Source organism: Amblyomma americanum, chromosome 5 (genome assembly GCF_052857255.1).
Source record: "Amblyomma americanum isolate KBUSLIRL-KWMA chromosome 5, ASM5285725v1, whole genome shotgun sequence".
Lineage (NCBI taxonomy): Eukaryota > Metazoa > Arthropoda > Arachnida > Ixodida > Ixodidae > Amblyomma > Amblyomma americanum.
Window position 1 is genome coordinate 66,146,347 of NC_135501.1, and position 19,573 is coordinate 66,165,919.

The 19,573-nt window shown below is 48.5% G+C and overlaps 1 protein-coding gene across 1 annotated transcript in view; it reads left to right on the forward strand.

Annotated features, from left to right (window-relative positions):
• The first annotated feature begins 3,158 nt into the window (after window positions 1–3,158).
• LOC144134756 (phospholipid-transporting ATPase ABCA3-like) overlaps window positions 3,159–19,573 on the forward strand; it is a 39,232-nt gene continuing 22,817 nt past the window's right edge. Inside the window, exons 1-5 of the mRNA XM_077667586.1 lie at window positions 3,159–3,565; window positions 4,704–4,829; window positions 7,726–7,896; window positions 10,568–10,842; window positions 14,616–14,750. Of these exons, the coding sequence (XP_077523712.1) occupies window positions 3,193–3,565; window positions 4,704–4,829; window positions 7,726–7,896; window positions 10,568–10,842; window positions 14,616–14,750 (1,080 nt within the window). The 5' untranslated portion in view covers window positions 3,159–3,192. The remainder of the gene's footprint in view (window positions 3,566–4,703; window positions 4,830–7,725; window positions 7,897–10,567; window positions 10,843–14,615; window positions 14,751–19,573) is intronic.

The following is a 19,573-nucleotide window of genomic DNA, read 5'->3' on the forward strand; positions in this document are numbered from 1 at the left end:
CCAAGAGGTAAGAAAGCAATTGCACGCCTTTTCTTTTTCACAGCGTGAACCGTTTTATGGAGCTCTCATTGAGGCGTTGTGTGGCTGGCGTCCATCTAAGGTTAGCAATCGAAGCGATCAGCATAGTAAGACGAGAGAATGAAGGCAGGCTGCGACGGGAGGACGAAAGGAAGAAGTAGCCGCACAAAATGGAGCTGCTGCTGCTGCTGCTGTTGTTGTTGCTGACAGGAAGAAAGAAAGTGAACGGGCCTGCCTACTGGCTCAAGCCGAGCCACGCTCGCTGCAGCGTGCTGAAAGTAGGAGAGTTAAAGGAACTATGCAATGAATAAAAAGTCGCTTGTAAATGTCTTCAATGCTTAGAAATGATGCTAAGAAGCATGCACACCAAGTATGAGTCTTCGGACCTGAGCCGGCAATTTATTATGAATTTTTCAAAACCGTGTTTTTTTTTAAATTCGCGGGCCGATTGGTGTGCTGGTAGTGACCGATTTTGACACTAAAATCGTGAAAAAAGACGTCACTATACCCATGACATCGTAAGGCCACCGCCCGCTGTCATTCGCTGGAGCCACGGCAGCCACGACGTCACGGGCACACTTCCGGTAGCCGAGAAAATAGTCTGCTCGTGCCGCCGCGCGACCCTCTCGTGCAAGCGGGCAAGCGCGGGCCAGGGCATTGCCTTCGCGCATATGATTTCAATTTTCTCCTGCCGCCTCCTTCTGTCGGGAGTTCCGGAGCCACTCGCAGTGGCTATCCTATTCGCTACTGTCGTCGCTGGCGTTCAGCCGGTACACGCATAGGGCTCGATGCCCATCGCAACCGTAAGAGCGAGCAGTCGCGCCTCGATGTCCGGGTCCATTACTGTAACAGATGACAAGCAAAGAAACCCGACGCGCGCCGCAATCACGCCACCGACGATGCTGCTGGGGTGCTAGGAGTTACAACCGGAAGTTGCGAAATGAGCGTCAGCGGATGACGTATTCATGGACGGGGCCCAATCCAAGAGCTGTTTTCTTCATTTTTGTCTGGTGCCCCGCGTGTATGAGTTGAGGGGGGAGAGGAGGAGCGTATTTCTTAATCGTCTATATCTTCGGTGTTATTGATGCCAGCTTAAAAATTCTTGCGTTGGGGTGACGAGTGATGAAATGCCTATCTCTCGTCTGCTTTACGTAATCTCAATTAATTTATTGCATAGTCCCTTTAAGGGATAGGAGAGGAAAAATAGAAAGAAAAGGCGCCGCGCGCTAATAGGCCCATAGGCCCCGTGCCGATCCCGGAGGCAGGGCAATACCGGGCCGACCCGTGCCAGAGTGCGTCTAGCACTCCGCTATATTCCAAAAATAACTTTAATATCTTGGGTACAAGGACCAGCAGCAGATATTAAATCAGGTATCAGGCCATATAAGCTTATTGCACTGACACTAAAATGGAGGGAGGCTGTAGCCGATAGGGAAATAGAAATAGCGAACTCCGCGAAGGCTAATGCGCACGCGAGCCGGTCTAATCCGCTCTGTGTCCCCCCCCCCCCCCCCCTTTATGGGGCTGCAGCTCTGAAGCGAAAGTACTTGTGATAGGGAGCTCAGCCAAGATTCCCTCGGCGGGCCTTGCGGAAAAAATAGCAAACCGAAAAACTAGTGCGTTCATATGGCAGAGCAGCTGCCATGCCGCAGCCCACAGTGCTGTAGGTGTCAGCGACGAGCGCTCGCGAGCCGCGGCGTCGGCGCAGACAAGACCCAGCTGTGCTCGCCGCCGACCTAGAATCCGATCGGTGACGTACCAAGACCGGGGAAAGGCGGAGGACGAAGGCCTCACAACACCGAAAGCAGGCGCCGGCGACAACGCACAAACGGCGGACCTTCCACTTGCGGGCAGTAATATAGGCAATAACTAAAGCTTCATACTAGTGTCCTCCTCGGAGATTATTGTTCTTGCTTCGAGGTCACTCTTTCCCTGCCCTCTGGTAGCCGTTCTTGTAAGTTTAGCTCTTAACGCGATTGCTACGGACCATCTGCGGCCCAGGGCTTGATCCGCAAAGCACAAGTAAATTTTTTGAACTCCGAAGGTTGTGAGAAAGTGGCACAGCTTTTCTTTTTGACATCTGACTTCGCTCATGTGGACGGCAATTAGTAGTTAACCGCTGAATGAAAGCTACTGGAACTTGTAGTTTTGTCTTAAAGTCATCGGACTGATGACTTTGCTATCTGTGCAGCGAAAGGTACGGTACTTCAAATAACAGTGCAGTGGACGGCTCCCCCTCAGCGGATAAACCGCTGTAGTTGTTGCCGACAACCTGTGGAGAAAATCCCGATTCGTCGAGAGGGTCGTGACATCATACGTTCAGCTGTAGAGTGAAAATGATTAAAACGAGTTATATTGTGATTTTGACGTCTTAGCATGACTCAAATGTTGTGACATGTAAGGATGTAAAATAAAATAAATGCGCTGGAAAGTAAATTGGTATAGTTTGTTAGGAATCGAGCAGACTCTGTTGGGTTGCGAGTCAGAAGGTTAAAGGGGAGAGCTTGTTTGTATTGTTGGGTACCACGGGGTCTGGTGTCAGTTCTAATGAGCGTGTGTAATTATAAAATGGTTCTAATTAAGGAAGTAGCTAAATTTGGCCGGATTTTAGCGTAGTTAAAGCGTGTACATGCGAAAGTATGTGCTTATCCTTCGCCTCTTCTTTCTGGCATCTGAATGTGTACGCAGCCGGGTTTCTGGTTCTTCATCGTCCTCTTCCACTGGGCGTCAGCCCTCCTCCCATTGGCTACGTCTGGCGCGACGCTCCTCCGAACTTACCCGAACTTACTCCAATCACACAGGACAATAATATTGCTCGTGATTGGTACGTCTGGTGTAGTGCTTTCGCACTAAGAATCATTAACCCTGTCACGCCACACCCTTAAGGCGGAGCTTAAGTTGTCCCCCTAATTTTGAGCGTACAAGGAAATCTTTGTGAATCAACGTTCCTCAATTTCGTCTCAGTCGACTCAAGACCGCAACAGTCGAGAGGTAAATCCATCTAATGGTGACATGTTCAGCAGAAGAACGCTGTCAGCACGGGTGCAACGTGTCTGCTTGCAACTACTGAGCACCCTTCTTGACCCTTTGGCCTAGCAGCCCATCCGTGTTTTTCCGATGGGTGGGTGCAGGTACAGTGGCGAGCTGTACCACAGCGCCATCATCTCTCTGAACATGGTGCACACGTCCCTGCTGCGCTGGACCGTGGGTGACGACACGGCCTCCATCAAGGTCAAGGTGCGGCCGCAGAAGCAGCTTGAGGAGACGGTCGCCTACGACCCGCAGTCACCAGAGGTCATCCAGCGGCAGCTTGAACGCTTCACGCTGGGCGCCATGTCCCTGGCCCTGATGACGGCCTCGTGCGGCATCTTCCCGGTGGTGGATCGCGCCACCGGCTGCCGCCAGATGCAGCTGCTCACGGGGCTCACGGTGCGCACATACTGGGTGGCCAACTACCTCTTCGACTACTTCGTCTACTCTTTGTCCGCCGGCTTCGTGTGTTTCAACATGTTCGTCTTCTACGGGGCCTTCTTCATTGAGATGATGGGTGCGTGACGCTGCCTTCTGTCTTCGTCGCGCTAAGGCTTAAGATTCGCCGTATTACCGCCGCTACGTTGTTTTTACTTTAGGTCACTTAGTAATCACGCAATACAACCAGTTGGAATTCGTTTCGCGGCTCATATCCCTAATACGCTAACCAATATATCGGCTAGCTTTTCTGCAATTTAAAGTGAACTTTAAAGCTACATACTGACGTACTTTTCGTGTGGGGTGGGGTCTGTGTGTCGAAAGTGAACGTTTTTCTCGAAATCATATGAGGCTACCTCAAATCTCGCGCTGTGTGGGCGTTGTGCGCGCTTTTTTCACGGCCTAACTTGCAGAAACCTGTGGCCTCTTTCACTTGGGGGGGAAGAGGGGGGGGGTAGGGGGTACTAGTGTTAAGCGAACTCTGCCGCATGATTCGCATTGATCGTCTGTGAATAATTTTAATGTGAGAGTATTTATCGCCACACAAAAACCTCGCTGATGTCCGAGACAAAATTCCTTTGTCGAGAGAGGTCGCACCACCATTGTAACGTAATCACTGTGTCTAGTGGCAACCGGTCACGTCTAAAAGAGCAGCCTGAAAGGTGGGGATTAAATTTTTGATTGGTCGAGAGGAGTCAAGGGGCCTTGTGACGAGATCACAACGTGCCAACGTTGGCAGGTGGAAACCGGCCCACCAGAGTAGAAGTCACGTGACCTTGTGGCTTCGTTTGCTGATTCTGTGGGTATCTCTAATGCTATCGCATTCCGCCCTGAAGTTGTGTTAAGCGTCTCCCATTATTCTTTTTTTTTCGCCCGTTTTACATCGGCGGTTCTCGCTGCACTGCTTCTGCTGACAAAATGAATGTTGAGTCGCTCCACCCTAGCTTTAAAAGTGGCCTGAGAAAGGAGGTGCTTTCAGGGAACGGGTGTGCACTCATGGAGTTTGGAGGTGTATAGTTATCTACCTCTTAGCGATGTAAACCATAACACTGACATGCGTGGGTAGAAGCACTCGTGCACTTGACCCCGTTAAAAGGTTTCGCTGAATGCAGCCCACAATAGAGTGAAACTCCTTCGTTGCCTCTTAGGGGCTCCATATAGGTGGCAAAAAACGAAAAGCCGTTGCTCTACATCCCGCACGCTATTCTGCATTGCAGTGCCCATCATTCTCATCTTTTCGTGTTACGGAGTCAGCGCTGTTCCTCTATCCTACCTGCTCTCCTTGGGTGCACGGTCGTCGGCTACCGGATATGCTCTGGTGCTCCTAGTCAGCTTCTTCGGCGGTGAGTCTTCAGTGCGATGTCAATTCCTCTTAACATTCCATATCACGTAAATGAGGTCCCATCTGCCCAATCTGGCGTGGACTCATTTGCAAGACGCATTGCTTTGTTCAGTCCTCCTGTTCAGTAAGGGGCGCGTTTTCGCTGTTCCCTCAGTGAGCCTTAAAGCGTCGACTAGGATAGCTGCGCTGGTGCGCGATGCTGTTAACCCTTTGTACGGCTCAAGCTGTGTGCGTGTCTCACATGCATACAGATGGTAAAACTGTACTCAGAATGAATGTAGGAATTGAATTACACCACTTTGAAGTCGTTTCGACTATTGTGTAGATAATAGGGGTACACAGTTATGCCAGTGACTTCGTAACAAGACCTTGTATGTTCTACGCGTACTTAATTCAGTCTTTTGGATGTATTAGTCAACCGCTATTAGTGTTGAAAATTGCTTCAAGAAGTAACGTAAGGCAGTTCACAAACACTAATAAAAGGCTCGAAATCTCGACAATGCTTGAAATTGTTTGGTTTATGTTGCTTTTTTTTTGTCGCCGAGATGGGTCTCATCGGACTGTGCACTCTTGATTGTGAAAACACACAATACACCAAGGGCGCCTATCAGAGAAATATAAAAACATACTTAATAGCTTCTTTGATAGTTCGGCAGTAATACGCACTAAATGTAGGGACGTAGATGCATCGTTTTCCCTTTGTCGGTATTTGAAGCAAATAGGACACATGTGTACCAGGTAGCACCGGCATGATGTAGCACCCCATGCCCGTTTGCTCAATCCCTGACACTTTTTTTTTGACAAAAGTTCTGCAAAACTGAAGGGGCACAGAAGCTCGAGTGCGGGCCCATCGCTCTCGAAGATGGTGATTGTTGACATATAATCTCGACAATGACATAAATAATTTATTATTCTTTTCTGAGCTTTGAAAGCTGTGCTGCTAGACTAGCGTACATTGTACGTTATCACGCGCAAGAAAATACGTACCTTGCATAGGTAAACGAAAAGATATATACCCATGCTGCTCACAACAGCCACTACTCATTATTAATCTTGTTGATATAAATCGACTATGTTCATGTACATGCTTAATCAGTTGTCATTCGGGTGGCGCGGCATCGTAAGACTTTGTATGCACGTCACCTAGGAAAGTTTTATTGTATGAAATAAACTTGGAACGAATGAAATGAAGCAGCCTATGTCGCTGAACAACGGAAATCAAATAAGTGCTGTTTGGGATGGAATAAGTAATATGGCGCGAATTGCAACAGGGACGGACGAAGACACACAAGCACCAACAATCCAATACTCAAAGAATTACCGACTCGCTCAAGCCTCAGTTTTATCTGGAGATCGAACATGCACCTCATGCAAATTTTGGTAGTTATGCGCTTTATTGAACGCCATGCGCCAGCATCCAATGAAATTCCAAAAATTTACGTTGTGGACGTATCGTCGCGAGGGTGTTGGCTTTATGCTTTGTATTGCTGAGAACGACTGGTGCTGTCTCCGATTCCAGAGCCAGGTTCATGTGGTTTCGGCGGTTGATATTAGGCCAGGAATTGTTTTGCGTGACCTGTATAAGACCAAGACTTAATTTGTTACCGGCCATGAATAAAAATCGCACCGTGGAGTGCGTTCTGTAGTTCATTATCCTGGTTAAAAGTTGTTCTTTGCTGCATGATTGCAATGCGGGATTACTCCACGGCCATAACTGTCTTCAGCCTATTGTGTGTTCAAAGCAGATTGGCCGATGTACAGACGCGAGTAAAAAAGTTTACCACAATGACGTCACTGGAGGGAGGAAAATCGCACCACGCGGCTGGCGCAGCGCCATGCTTTGCGAACACGCCTGGCACTTTTGTTACATTGCTGTGTTCGCAACCGCAGCGCCGAGCGTTGCTATCTGGCGCTCCTGTGGCATGTCACTAGTGCTTATATTTTTTTACTCGCGAGAGTACATTCAGCAAGACGAAAATACAATCGATAACGGCCGATTTCTTGATGCAGACGTTTCCTTGGCATGTACCTCGCGCTTTCGGAGCACGTCTGCGCACTTTGTTTTCACGGGGGTTCCGCCCAGCTCTGACCCAGGGAGATCTGCAGAGCGCTGCTGGAATTCGGCGTTCAGCATTAGCCATACGCTGTAGAGGTGGCAACGCTATGCCTACCTACTGTGTCATTAGACTTATTCCATGCCGCTTACTACATGTGCACAACTTATGATGCCGGTATGGTGCCTATAGTCCTAAACTATTTACTGCTGCTCTGAAGCATGAGGCAACTTCTAAGCAGGTACCCAATTTAGCCGCATTGTGGCACATAGCCTGGGGTTTCGCCAGTCGGTGTTCTACGGCAATCTTTTGTCCATTGATGAGGGCACGAAAGCAAAGCATGCGAAAAGTATAACGTCGCAAGGTGTTGGGCGCAGTGAGCAAAGCTAGCACGGCTTCGCAGGATGTTGACACTGCTTCTCGCGTCGACATTCCGCAAGGTGTCGCCCCATTAGGATGTTGGATTAGTAGGCTTCAACGGAACGAAGCCCGTCTGTCTTTTCCTTTGGGCGGTAAATATTCCATGTATTAGTGCATACAGTCGACACCCTGACAAATTTTTTTACACTTTTTTGTGTAATTTGGGCACAGATATAAAAATGCATTGGAGTTTTCAAATCCTCGACTTAATGAACGTGTTAGTATTTTGGACTGGGCCTTCAGGTTTCGCGCAATATGACCCAGGCTAATCAGAATGAAAGGGACAAAGCAGCGATACTTTTCTCGGTGACGCAATAGTGCAAAGGTCCTTAGTTCGTCGGCAAATTTCTTTGCGACGTTTGTTTTGTCGGAGCGTGATTGCCGCTTGTGCGGTCTTGACGTTCACTTTACCACCGTATGCAGCCTTCATGAACAGCGGTGCCATCGCCGCGGAGCTGCTGAAGACGGCGCCGGGCATCACGTTCGTTCTGCGCAACCTGCTTCCCCTGCTGAGCCTTGCCCCGTCGTACTCCTTCATGTCGGCGCTGTTCGGCACCGTGTCCAAAAGCCAAATCGCCTGGATCTGCAGTCGATGTGAGCGCTGGCATTTCCGCTACCGAGTAAATCTCCTGTCCTTCAGGAAAGCCCAGAAACTTCCTTCAAATTGAAACATTTGATGGTTGAGTGCGTATTCATAATACCAAATAAGCCTCCGCGGTGGCTGACGGATTAAGGCACTCGGCTGCTGACCCAAAAGACGCGGGTTCGATCCCGGCCACGGTGGTCAAATTTCGATGGAGGCGAAATTCTAGAGGCCCGTGTGCTGTGCGATGTCATTGCACGTTAAAGAACCCCATGTGATCTAAATTTCCGGAGCCGTTCACTACAACCTCTCTCACAGCCTGAGTCGTTTTGGGCCGTTAAACTCCCATAAACCATAATACGAAATACCTGCATTTTCGAGTGCAAGACATACACTGTGTTGTGCCCTGGACCTCCTCGATCCTCGCCCATTAACAGAGCAAAAGATCCGCGGTCCGTGGCCACAACCGCCGACTGCCCTCAAGGCATACAAGGCACTCTTTGCCTACTTGAGAGCGACTGGATTGAGTGACAAACTGTGACAGCGTTTTGTGTGTGTGTGTGTGTGTGTGTGTGTGCGCGTGTGTGCGTGTGTGCGTGCGTGTGTGTGTGTGTGTGTGCGTGTGTGCGTGCGTGTGTGCGTGTGTGCGTGCGTGCGTGCGTGCGTGCGTGTGTGTGTGTGTGTGTGTGTGTGTGTGTGTGTGTGTGTGTGTGTGTCATGCCTTTTTCCCCTTTTCTCTTCCTCCTTTTAGTCCCAAGCCGCCGCGGTGACTGAGTGGTTGCGGCGCTCGGCTGCCGGCCCGAAAGACGCGGGTTCGATCCCGGCCGCGGCGGTCGAATTTCGATGGAGGCGAAATTCTAGAGGCCCGTGTACTGTGCGATGTCAGTGCACGTTAAAGAACCCCAGGTGGTCGATATTTCCGGAGCCCTTCACTACGGCGTCTCTCATAGCCTGAGTGGCTTTGGGACGTTAAACCCCTATAAACCAAACCAAGCCAAACCTTTTAGTCCCCTAATTCCTCTTCCCCAGTGCAGGGTAGCCAACCGGAACCCTTTTCTGGTTATCATCCCTGCCTTTCCCTCCTCTTTATCTATCTGCCACGCGCTATAGCGCCAGCAGTAAACTTAATGCGGAAAGCTTATACTTGAAGTGTTGCGTTACTGCACTATTTAGCATTATAAATTTCGAACTATTCTTGTGTTACTGCTTTGAATGTTTTTACGCTATTTGTGTTTTTTAATGAAGACTGTGCGGCGCCTGTGCACGACTGTCAGAGAGAGAGAGGGAACATTTGTCAGTGACAACATCATCACCTTTATTCACTCATGGGCATGCGTTGCAGGCGAGCAATCATCATGATGCAAACGCCATGGCAGGTCCACTACAAATAATTTTCAAGTAAAAAGGGTGCTGCGTAACCTCAGTCTCCCGTTTCGAGAGTGGCACGCCTACTGGGGTATCAGGGACCAAGTACTCTATCTTGGGAACGGACTAGGCGCGGGCCTCGATGAAAAGTATGGGCTGTTCGAAATATTGAACAAGAGTCGCAAATTCTAGAACGGTAAAGAGGACAAGGCTAAGGTGCGCTGGTTTAAAGCAATAGTAGCCTCGCTTTTGCAGTGCAAGCAAGTTGCTAGGTAGGATACAACAAAAAAAAGCAGTTAACACTAGGCGATGGTCCGCGGCATGTGGTATTACTCCGCTAGGCAATCACAACAGTAAACAAAATCAGCTTTTTAATGTTTTGAGACAAAACTAGATATCAAGATCGTGGAGCTTTTGTTTTTCTTGTATTATAGCGTCTTGTTTATGTAACAAGAAAGGTTCTAACAACGGACTACTTATTTGTCGTGGAGGAATTCTGTGTGGCGGTCCTGAATGTGGACGGAGATTCACTGCAGATTTAAGTCGTATCCGACTTTAGGTAGGAGCTCACAACAAAAGTGTAGGAAAGCACGCGTCTTTTGGCGCGAGATTGTCAAAATTTGTTGGGCCACAGAGTCAAGGCTGATCGGGTTTCCGACATTCCAAAATATATGGCTGTTAATAACTGCTAGCTACAGACCCCAAATTGCAACCAGGCGCCTAAATGTAATAGAATGTTTACTTTGAGGATATAGTTAGCCAGATTTTAGTTAACACGATTCACATTTCATTTCATTTATTGTTTCCTTAAAGGCCCGAAAGCATTACATAAGGGGGGTCATATGGTTTGCAAAGGCGAAAGTGATGTGAACATGCATAACAGAAAATAAAACGTACAAACAAGCATAACAAGGGCTGCAATCATGTCATGGTTCAACAGCAGGTGATGCACCACTCTTCACAGGCGTATTAAACAATATTTGCTACAAAGTGCGCAGAAGCGATCAAAATCTATACAAATGAATCTTTTTTTCCTCGCGGAATGTTTTGCGATCAGTGCATGAAGCGATGTCAGTAGGCAGTGAATTCCAGAGTGCTATTGCGTTGGGAAAGAATGAGCTTCTCGTGTCCACCAGCACTGGTATTACTATGCCGGAGAAGTCATTTTTTACCTCCAAAAGCCCACTGTTATAAAGAATGGCGTGCTGGTCTGAAACACTTAATTAATCCATCCATACGTCTTTCTGCACGGTCGTACCAAGACTGCGGGGACTTCGCAGAAAGGCTGTCGCTAACGCTCTGAGCGGCCTCATGCAGCCACGTTGGACTCGTACCGGCGCATCTGCGTGGAGCCGACGGGCGGCTTCAGCGGGGCGGCCGAGGAGGAGCGGCGGAACAACGAGGACTTCGTGGAGTACTGCTGTTCGGAATTCCTCAGGACGGGCGCCAAGGAGCTTCCCGACGTGAGTCCCAAGATTCAGGACGTCATCCAGGTGTTCCTGATGCTCGCACAGGGCGTGCTCTTCCTCATGCTGCTCCTGTACTTGGACTCCGGCGGTCTGGACAAGCTGCGGGGCACGTTTCTCGCCGATGTGAGTGGTTATATACTGTCCTGCGGATCGCGACTGGGCAGTAAAGGTCACGCTTTGGGGACGTGAAGCTTTTCTTTGATTGCTAGGAGAAAAACAAACGCTTTCTACGAGACGCCAACTGCCGGTAGTGAGATATTAGCCAGTAATCACACCCTGACAGGGCACTGCGAACCATGATACCCCAGCGACATTATATCCTCGCCTATGACTCTTCCTATGCGGGTAGTATTGGGTGACAACCGCCAGAAGCTTCCGAGGTATTAAGAGAGCCTGGAAATGGCATGTCAATGAGTGCAAATAGCTCCACCATGTCTCAAACTCACTGTGTAAAAGTTATGGGTGCGTACACAACACAGCAAGTGCACTGGATGCCAGCGGCCAGATAAAGTACCAATGACGCAGCTTCAACTGGGCCGTGATTGCAGCGTCATCTATCAACCGACCCGTGAAATTTCACTGGCGGGAAGAAAAATTAACGGAATAAGGAATGCGGTCACTGACCAAGTCAAGAAGTTCAAGACGTTTTGAAGCCTCGAACGGGTTCCTTGATCAGCGACCGAGGAGCCCGTATGAGGTTCCGAAACGTCTTGAACTTATTGACTTGGTCAGTGACCGCATTCCTATTTCCATTAATTCAATGCCTGACCAAACGAATTTTCGTCGAACCATTGATTACGGCACGAAAAATACGTGGGCTATAGCGTTGCCATAGAAACGGGATGCTATCGCGCTGCGTTCGGCTGGCCGGCTGGCTACCGCTGAGAAGGCAGCACACGCGCGCCTTAAGCTTTGTGCATTCTTTTTAACAGTGGCCGCGAAGTGACGAACGCAAAGGGGCGACGACGCGTTCCGAAATGCAGCTTGGTCAGCATGGAGCTTTCCTTGCACGCGAAAAGGGGCCGCGTGTGAAATGTGCGCAGCCCGTATTTGGGCGCTAAAAACGCTGCATGCGGGCCATGCTTTACTGCTTTGTCATGAAGCCGCCGGCGCTTACCCTTCCAACAGGTTCAAATTACGCGCAATCAGTCCGCTTAGCGACGAGTGAGAGAGGACTTGATCTGCCTGCGACGAGGGTGACTGTGCCGCCGCTTCCTACATATTTTACACCGTGCTGAAGTCCCAGCAGCGTTAGAAATGTGTATCTGGACAAAGTAGGAGTGCCACTACGATTGCAAACGCACTATGTTACCACCGGGAAACAAAAACCTTTAGAAATATCCAGTGTGGCCTTCCAACTTCTGCGATTAGGCTTATCGGAGATAACCTGAGTAACGCAAAAACCACAAAATTCTTGCTCAGTGCTCTCTTACGTAGTCTGCAATACAACATTAGGGCAAGTCGAAGTAGCATCTTACGCAAGAAAGTGGAATGCGTTATAGTACCACCCATATTATATGCGAAATACTGCGTGCTGCGCTAACCTGCGTCTCTTTGCGGTCGTACCACATACCACATCACGGTAGTACCACAACACGGCGGTGCCACCGTACCGCCGTGTTCGAAGGCATGGACTAACTTGGCTGTTCAAAGCTCCTGCGAACAAGTGGACAATTTAACCAACGCATCTCGCAGCCGCTAGCAGCTGCTACACTCGGCGCCAATTTTTCTGGCTTTGGAGGAAAAGCTGCAGGGGCGCAGTGTCTGTAACTCGGTCATTCCGCCAGTATAGTTAGGCCAGTTCAGCCTCCGGACAGCAGTTTCCTTTGCTCTGTGATGATGCTGATGATGATTATTATGTGGCTATTTCCTTTGCGTTGGGTAAGCAAGTTTTCCCCCCCCAGTCATTACACAGAAAAAAGAAACATCGAGAATAGAAAGAACGAGAAGTGAAGAAAAGGAGGAGGGGAGCGCCAGGTGAGTTTTTGTGTCACTGCGGTTCGCCCTGTTGGTTCTAGTTTCCCCGGGACCGCGCTGTCGGGTCAGCTACTACCACTGTCGAAGGCTGTTTAGTTGCCGCCACCGCCTTGGAAGGAGCGTCGCCGTCGGGGACCGCGAAACGCAACGCCTTGGTATAGAGGGGTGCCCCTCCGGGTTTTGCGGCGACAACTGGGAGCAATGAATGGCGAAATGTGCTTCGCGTGCTCCTCACCAAACTCTGAGAACAGTGACGCATGAACCGTCGCGGAAGTGTCAAAGCGCTGGCGGCGGTACAGTAGGGCGCACGGGCTCCAGCTCGCGCCTCAGAGTAGCGCATTTCCACTGTCGCTGTTGCACAGTCTCTCCGGGGCAGGGCCTTTCTTGTGGGTGCTGTACAGGAGAAGAGTAGGCTTCGAGCACATTGCCGCGAGTCAGTGGATCGTCTCTGCGTCCCGCACGCGCGCCTGCACTTTTTGGGAAGGGTTTTGCAGCGACAGTGCTAAGCGCCCGTTCCTGCAGGGCTTGCACGTCGCACGCAGTATATGTCGCCGTCTGTCATTGTCGGCGCAACCGGTCGGTGCGTTGTTATGGGAACCACTCGGAGGGTGGTTGTCGTGTAGTGAGGAGGCTATCATGTGAGCAGAGAAATGCGGATCGGGTGGGTGGTGGCCACAGGAGCCATACCGTGGAAGGAGGGAGTATGGCGAGAGCGTGACAAGGCGCAACTGGTACGCGGCTGTTATAGAAACCAACCGGAAGGTAGTTACCCTAGAAGGAGGAGGATTGCCGTGTATTGAGCGTACGGCGAGACGAGGAGGTTGTGGCCAGAGTGTCGGAATGTGTTCCACGGGAACCATCCGGAATGTGGTTACCGTGGTTACCGTGGAAGAAGGGAGGGTACGGCGACTGCAGAGATAAGCGAGAGTTGCTGCGGAACGCACCGCCCGAGGAGAGGATCATCGGCGGGGCTGCGCTTCTAGAGCGGCGGATTAGAGAGGATTAGACTAAAAACGGCGACGTGCGGAAAACTAAAAATATTTCCCTAGAACTGTCGAGATGTGAGGTCACTCTCATAATCTCGATCACAACATATCGTAAAGTACAAATACTTTAACAGCTGTCACTGAATCCCGCGGTAAGAGTGGTAACCATCCTGACAAATTTTCTTCTCACTAGCCTCCTGCACTGGCTGCTCGAACAGGCCAAATTTGTGGCTCAGTCTGCGTAGGAGCGAGGTCCATGTTGTCCTAATAGCTTTAAGGTGCAGGTACTGACAGGTTCACACCAACAGAAAGAAAAGCAGCACACTCATTGCAAGATAATGGCTCACTGTATATACACGGTTACAGTATTGGCTTCACAAGAACACATTTTTGAAACATGCTTTAGGCAACCTGGTAATATCAACATATCAACAGACTTATGACGTTAACTGTTGAGGAAAATTGGAAGGTTACAGGTTAATGATTGAAGGGCATAGTTCTTGCACTTGGTTGGTGTGTACCACATACCTGGATGATGTGTGTTATATGCGATATCAGCTTTCTAGGGCGCGCATATTGAAATATAGCTTTTATACTTTACAGCTGTTTATAAAAAGGTGGATCATGGTTTTACTGATAATAATAAAGTGTTTCATCGGCATATCTCTATCAGAAGTCTGCTGATTGGGGGTTGGAGCCAAGTGAATAAAATGAATAAAGGTTCGAATCATGCACCTAACCCGAAACACTGAACCGCTTAAAATTCTGAAACAAAAAAGTAACTCTGGAAAACAGCCTCCTAATTCACGTACAACTGAGTTCTCATCTCAAAACGCAGAACCCCTCCACCCTCACCACGCCCTAAATAATGGCCCTTGCGCGGGCTGGCTGCTTTAGGTGCACTGAAATACGGTAGTGTTTATATGCACGCAGGGGGGCGCTCGTCGCGCGGTACCCGTCCACACGGTTATGGACCAAGATGTAGAGGAGGAGGAGACCCGCGTCAGGAAAAAAATAATCGATTCTGACATCGGCGATGACGTCGTCGCTGTCCTTGAGTTCACCAAGGTAAGACGAAGTCTTTTTTTACTTACATTTCATTCAAAACGGGTTCGACTGCCCAGCTTGTAGCGTATACCATCCGCACATTACCCAACGCTTCGCGGCAACAACCTCGCTGAAATTAACAAGAAGTAATGGACATAAGGCAAGGGCGCAGTAACTGCCTCGCTTCTCGGCGAACACCTCAACCGCGCAATGATCGAACGAGTGACAATAGAGTGGATTAAGGGCGTGGATTAACAAACTGCCCGTCTTGGCGCAGCTGGCTACCCCACTGGTTTGCTAGGGTCACTGGTGGAAAGTATTCTGAAAGAGAAAAACGCCGGAAGGTCTGACGGGTACCAACCAACAAAAGAAAGAAAGAGATGAAAAACAAAAAGTTGTGGTCATCCCTTATCTGCATAAGATCTCGCACAACCTTAAGAAAATCGCCATGAAGGCCAATGTAAAGGTGGTGTTTTCAGCCCCAATGAAACTCATAAAACTGTGTAACGCGACAAATCCAAAGAAAAAGCCTCGTTCTGGATGAAAAATCAACCATCAGAATCCTTTTGTTGCATGTGATCAGGGTGTTCTTTATGAGATTAAGTTACTCTGTGGAAACAGATACATCGGCCAGACCGGTCGTTGTCTTAACGAAAGGTTACTCGAGCATAATAACAATGTAAGTTCAATTGCTTCATCAGGATTTCTGGCAAAGCATTGGCACCGTTGTAGTCACTAACCTGCCTGCATACCAGACCTTCACGGCTGCAAAATCCTGGAACGAAACAACTCCGCAACAACAAGAGAGATCATCGAGGCCAGGGCGATAGCAAAAGCGGGGGATTCATGCGTCGGCACCCCGCCTATTCTTTCAGAAAAAGAGATGGAATTCTTGGATATGCGAAGTTAAGCTGTGACTAAGAATGCTGGCTTCGTATCCGCCTTTTATGTGCAATTTTATATGCTTTTATGTTGTATGCTTGCGTTTTGACTGCTAGAGATGCCGGCATCGATGCGGTATAGTTTGTGTCTTGGTTAAGCCATCATAATTACTGAAATGGCAATTTTCACGTGCTTTGCATGCAGCCTTGTCACAAGCTTCCGAAAAATCCTGAAATGGCCGTGGTGGTATCTTTTTTAAAGCAAAGAAGCGACGCGCGTGCTATGAGGGACGCTGTAGTGGAGGGATCCGGATTATTTATACCAAGTGAAGTTATTTACGTTGCGCGTATGTCGCACAGCCCACGGACATTTTTGCATTTCGCCTGCGTAAAAATGCGGCGGTGGCCGAGGTCGAACTTTTGATATTTGGACGATAAAGCCACTAGCCACCACTGCGGTAAAAATAAATGTCGATGAAGCGCCTTGTAGGGCGGATGACGAGCTCTAGGCAGTTCACACTGTGGTTTTGGAATCTTTGTATTTTGGTCGAAAGCTGCTGCCGCGCATATGTGCGTGATTATTGCTTTTCTATTTTCGGCGGTTACCACGAGTGCTTTGTGGTGTGCGGTATATATTGGCACGGACTGGCATCTTGTTGCGCGGCGCGTTAGAGGGAAGCGTCCCTAGAGCGTTCGTTCTGTGTTCGACCTGCCTCGCGTTCCCGCATACGTGCCGCGTTTAGGGCACTACGTTCCGCATCGTCTGCATCCATGCCTCTCGCGCAAGGCAACTGACTGACTGACGGCGCCACTGGGGGCCTTATCATAATTGCTGTGACTTCTAATGCCCATGCGGGAGAGATTTCATTTATTACAGTGCGAAAACACTATTTGCCTGATAACCTGAGAAATGTCGGTGTGTGGTGAAGCCTCGAAGTTAGTCACGTCATGTGATACTGGAAATGGAAATGGATAATGGAAATGGGGGTGACGTTGGGCAAACTGAGAGCACTAAGCTATCGCCTCAGCCGATCACGTCACGTGTTAAAGTGCAACGCACTCTCGCGCTTCTTCTTCTTCTTCTTCTTCACCCCAGGTATATGGCACATACCCACGCGGGGGGATTGGCCAAGGTATAATTGAATAAACAGTTTCCATGGAAGATGATGACAAAAATGTAGCACCAATCGTGAATTTTGAAAAATCAATGAATAAAAACAAGAGAACCATATTGACAGTTAAATAACAGACCGCATTTTGGTGAAAAAAGAAGAGCTCGTAGAACTTAAAAGAATTAGCACATCAACCTACCAGTTGCAATTATGTAATCGTGGAGAAACCCACAAATAGAACCCAATGCAAATCCCTTGGCGTTCGCACCAAACGATAATAATACTGGCAAAGATAAAGGGAGCCCTAACCTGGAGAGAGGGACCTCCAGGTAAATCTTTCTCTGAAGTGCGAACTTTTGGGCAGTAGAGGAGAAAATGGTCTAAAGATTCAACTTCCCCACATGCGTCACATAGGTTAGTCGGTGTCAACCCACACCTGCATAGATATAAATTCAAACTTGGAATCCTACACCGCAACCGCGTCATTGTTACCTCACACAGCCTGGATTTACACGAACGGACGTTCCAATTATATGCTAAGTGCTGATAGTCAGTGGTATTTAGTAAGGGATCTCGTAACCTGGCTGATATATGTAGGAACCGCTGAAACCTGGAAATCGCCAGCAGGCTGAAATTCGGGACGGAATGTGTCACTGACCCGTCAAGAGCCGACCTTGCTAAGTAATCAGCCACCTCATTTGAATGAATACCTGCATGGCCAGGGACCCAGACAAAACGGACTACCTTCAAAGAGCATGGGACAAAAAATCGCAGGATATGGCTCAAAAAATCTTCTTGTGAAGTGACAAGGGAGACTAACACTGACAAACAATCAGCGAGAATAATAACTTAAGACACATGGCATGGAATTTTGTGAAGGGCCATTCCAAGAGCCAAAAATTCCGCAAAGAATATAGGAATATAATCTGGGATGCGGACGGAATAGCTCCATGCCAAATCCTGCGAAAAGATGCCAACTGCAGCTTTTTGGCAGTTGACGGAGGCATCGGTAGCAAGCACAGTATGATGGGGGTATTTCTCTATGTGATCCGAGAGAATACCGCTTAAAATGTTTGCTGGCATCTGTTTCGCATGAGATGGGAAGATGTGGTCGAAATGGAATTCCACTGCTGCCGGCGTGTCATCAACCCACTGCAAAGAACTGAGATCAACACCAATCGGTGTTAAAAGGTTCTGCGTTAACATAATTTGTGGCATTTGATACCGTGGCCAATGATGAGAAAAGAATAAGGCCGGCTGAGACACAAAAATAGGAGTACTGACATCAGTCACTGGGTCCATCGACCTGAGGAAAGTTCGCACCGTGAGTATTTGAAAACGGGAAGTTAGATCACGGATACGGGCTTCCAGATAAAGCAGGGCGTTTGAAACTGATTTTGGGAGACCAAGGCAGAGGCGGAGAGCGCGCCTTTCCAGTAAGATTAAGGGTTGAATCTTGTAGCTTGCGCTACCAGAGAACAGAATACAACCAAATTCAAGTATAGGTTTTACGTAGGCTTTGTATAGTAACAATAACTTGTCGCGGCGCATCCCAAACTTATTATTGGCGATTCTTGTCAGCCGGCCTAGAGCGCGTTCTCCTTTAAACGCATTGTTCTTTATATGAAGGCTCCAATCTAATGCTGGGTGATAAGTAACACCCAGATATTTTACGGATTCCACTTGTGGAATCTGGAGAGAGCGATGGACTAATGAAATGTGCAAAGGCCTGTCTGGAGGAAATACCAAAACTCCGCATTTGTCTACATTCAGGGATAAATTAATACCCTGCAACCATACTCCAAGAGCATCCAAATATTCCTGCAGAATGTGGTAAAGGGAGTGGATATCCCTGGCCGAGGCGAAAAAAGCTATGTCATCTGCATACACAAAAACAATTATATCAGGACGAATGGGGATGCCACTGACCATAATATTAAAAAGCAGAGGGGATAGCACCGATCCTTTCGGCACACCTCTTGATTGATAATATGTATTTGAACGTAGGGTTCCCTCGGCGCAGTAAAATAATCTGTCCTTCAGAAATTCAGATATCCACGCATAAATGTAGGTTGGAGGATGTAACTGAGCAAGTCTGTTAAGTAAAATAGTATGCTCTACACTGTCATAGGCCTTTGCTACATCAAGAGTGACCAAAGCTGAAACTTCTCTTCTGCGTAGCGAGAGCCGGATTCTGCTCTCTAGATCCACATGCGCGGACCATATAGAGCAGCCACGACGAAAGCCAATCTGGGCTGAGCTGAGACCGTTGACGTCATGAACATGTTTTGTGAGGCGACTGTGCACTATTCTTTCTATTAATTTGACTAAATTTGAAGTCAGTGCAATTGGCCGAATATTATCTAAGACGTATCCTTTTCCTACATCTTTCATTAATAAAATAATTTTCGCCGTCTTCCAAATGCTTGGAATCCATGCATTTTCCAGAGAAGCATTGACCAAATCTAAGAGGGCGCTTGTAAACTCCTGGGCTAAAATTTTAATCATACCAACAGAGACACCATCTGGTCCAGGAGCTGCAGGATGCAACATTGCCAGGACTGAGAGGAGCTCTGATGCGTCAACCTCGGTATAATCTGAAGGGGGTGAAATTGTGCACAAAGGGACCTTGCTCTGCGTCTGGAAGCGTAACGCCAATCCCTGAGCTTCAGGCTTCTCATGAGCCTTTATGGTGATAACACTGTTGAACTAGTGAGAAGAGGGACGACAGAACTCTTGTTACGTTCCATGAATCTATACAGGGCTTTCCGATGACGATGATTTGAAAGATATGTGTTTAAATTTTGGTTGAACTCCTCCTTGGCTTTTGCAAGTGTTCTTTTGAAAGATG